Consider the following 1,941-nt stretch of genomic DNA (forward strand, 5'->3'; position numbering starts at 1 on the left):
ATACAAAGATTTTCTAAAAAAAAAAAGGAAAGAATGGAATGATAATTTCCAAAAATATTTGACAGACAAAGAAAATGAACAAAAAGATCCAAAAAAGATTACTGACACCAAAGTGTATAGTCATCCAAACCATTATTTAATATCTGCTTGTGCTAACAATTCATGTAATGGAAAAGAATTTATAGGAATATTAAGTAATAAAAAGGAGTATGGGGAATATGAAAAAGTGTGTAAATGCGATGCAACGTCATCAAAAAAAGAAGAAGAAGCAAACCCATGTAGTGATAGTTATACAGAGTATGGTTGTACTGAAAAAAAATATGATTTAGGTTTATGGAGTAGTACATATGTGACGAACCCCCGAGATCATGGTAGAGTTTTTGCTCCACCTCGCCGAAACAGTATATGTATCGGTTGGCTGTTCTCTCCACTAGATACGAGTGGTGGTAAAGATATTGCCAAAAATGAATTGAGAAAAAAAGTTATTGATGCCGCAATAGGGGAAGCACATTATTTGTTTAAATATTATAATGAAATAAAACAAATTAAAACTGGGAGTAGTGACAACACAACAGCACCTACTGGATATTGTGATGCATTAAAACGTTCGTTCGCAGATATTGGTGATATAGTTAAAGGCACAGATCTGTGGTCTGGAGGGTATTCTGAGCTCGTCGAAAACAATATTTATGCAGTATTTCAATTAGATAATGATGGCAAAAATGGTACATTAGTTAAAACAAAAGAAGAATTACTAGAAGAAAGAAAATCGTGGTGGGATACTATCCGTGCAGACGTATGGAAAGCAATGAATTGCAAAGACAACAACAAATGTGATGACACCACTATACCTGATGATGACAAGAAACCACAGTTTTTACGATGGCTAGAAGAATGGGGACAATATATATGCGAAGAAAGGAAAAAACATTTGGATGACTTAAAAAATAAGTGTAATGGCAACAGCAACAATATTACTGACGTTAAATGCGCCAATTCCACAAAAGAATGTAAACAACAATGTAATAAGTATAATAGATGGATAAATGTATATAAAAGGGAATGGACAGGCCAAAAATCAAAATACAAAGAAATATATGATAATAAAGACAAAACAGGATATGAAGATTATAAGGAACATGTAAAGGATCATGACAATACAAATAAATATATAGAAAAATCGAGTAATAAATGCAAAAACAGTGGTAGCAACCATATAAATTTAGATGATGTTTTCCAAAAACGTGATAATGATTATAAAAAATACGAACCGTTCTGCACAACGTGTCGAATCAACGATATAGCTCAAAAGGCAAATGAAAAAAACAAACAACAAAAACCTGCTGTTGTACCAAGTAGTGGTGGTGGCGGCGGTGGTACTACACCAAAAAATGGTGCCAACCAAGTGGATTCCACTAAGACCGCGTCCACTACAACACCAAATTGTGACGACAACACACGTGGTGGGTGCACGAAATATATAGAAGCTGACGACTATACTAAAATTAAGGGACAACAAAATTGCGAAGGATTAAAAAAAGCAGCAGACGAGGGGAAAATTAAATGGGACAACAGTGATGGAGGACTTAGCTATTTGAAGAAAGGTGCCTTTTCAAATGACCTTATATCTCCAAATGTATATCTTCCTCCAAGGAAACAAAAATTATGTTTTAGAGGATTAGATGGAAAATATGATGGCAAAGATAATGGTGTTAATACTGAAGATAAATTGAAAGAACAATTAATGAAAGTTGCTGAATTTGAAGGGATCAATTTAGGAGAATATTATAAAGAAAAAAATAAACAAGGACAAAATAATGATAAATATAATTATGATGTTAGTCCATGTAATGCTTTAAAATACAGTTTTCTTGATTTGAGAGATTTAATTTTGGGATACGATATGGTAGAACATGATGCTACTGGAACAGGAAACAAAAT

The 1,941-nt window shown here is 33.1% G+C and overlaps 1 protein-coding gene across 1 annotated transcript; it reads left to right on the top strand.

The window, feature by feature from the left end:
• On the top strand, positions 1–1,941 carry PGSY75_0037200 (putative EMP1-like protein; the record flags this gene model as incomplete). The annotated part of the gene is made up of 1 exon (XM_018783493.1): positions 1–1,941. A coding segment is annotated over one exon (1,941 nt), but the record flags the coding sequence as incomplete, so codon positions are not given.

This window comes from Plasmodium gaboni, assembly GCF_001602025.1.
Source record: "Plasmodium gaboni strain SY75 chromosome Unknown, whole genome shotgun sequence".
In the NCBI taxonomy this organism is placed as follows: Eukaryota; Apicomplexa; class Aconoidasida; order Haemosporida; family Plasmodiidae; genus Plasmodium; species Plasmodium gaboni.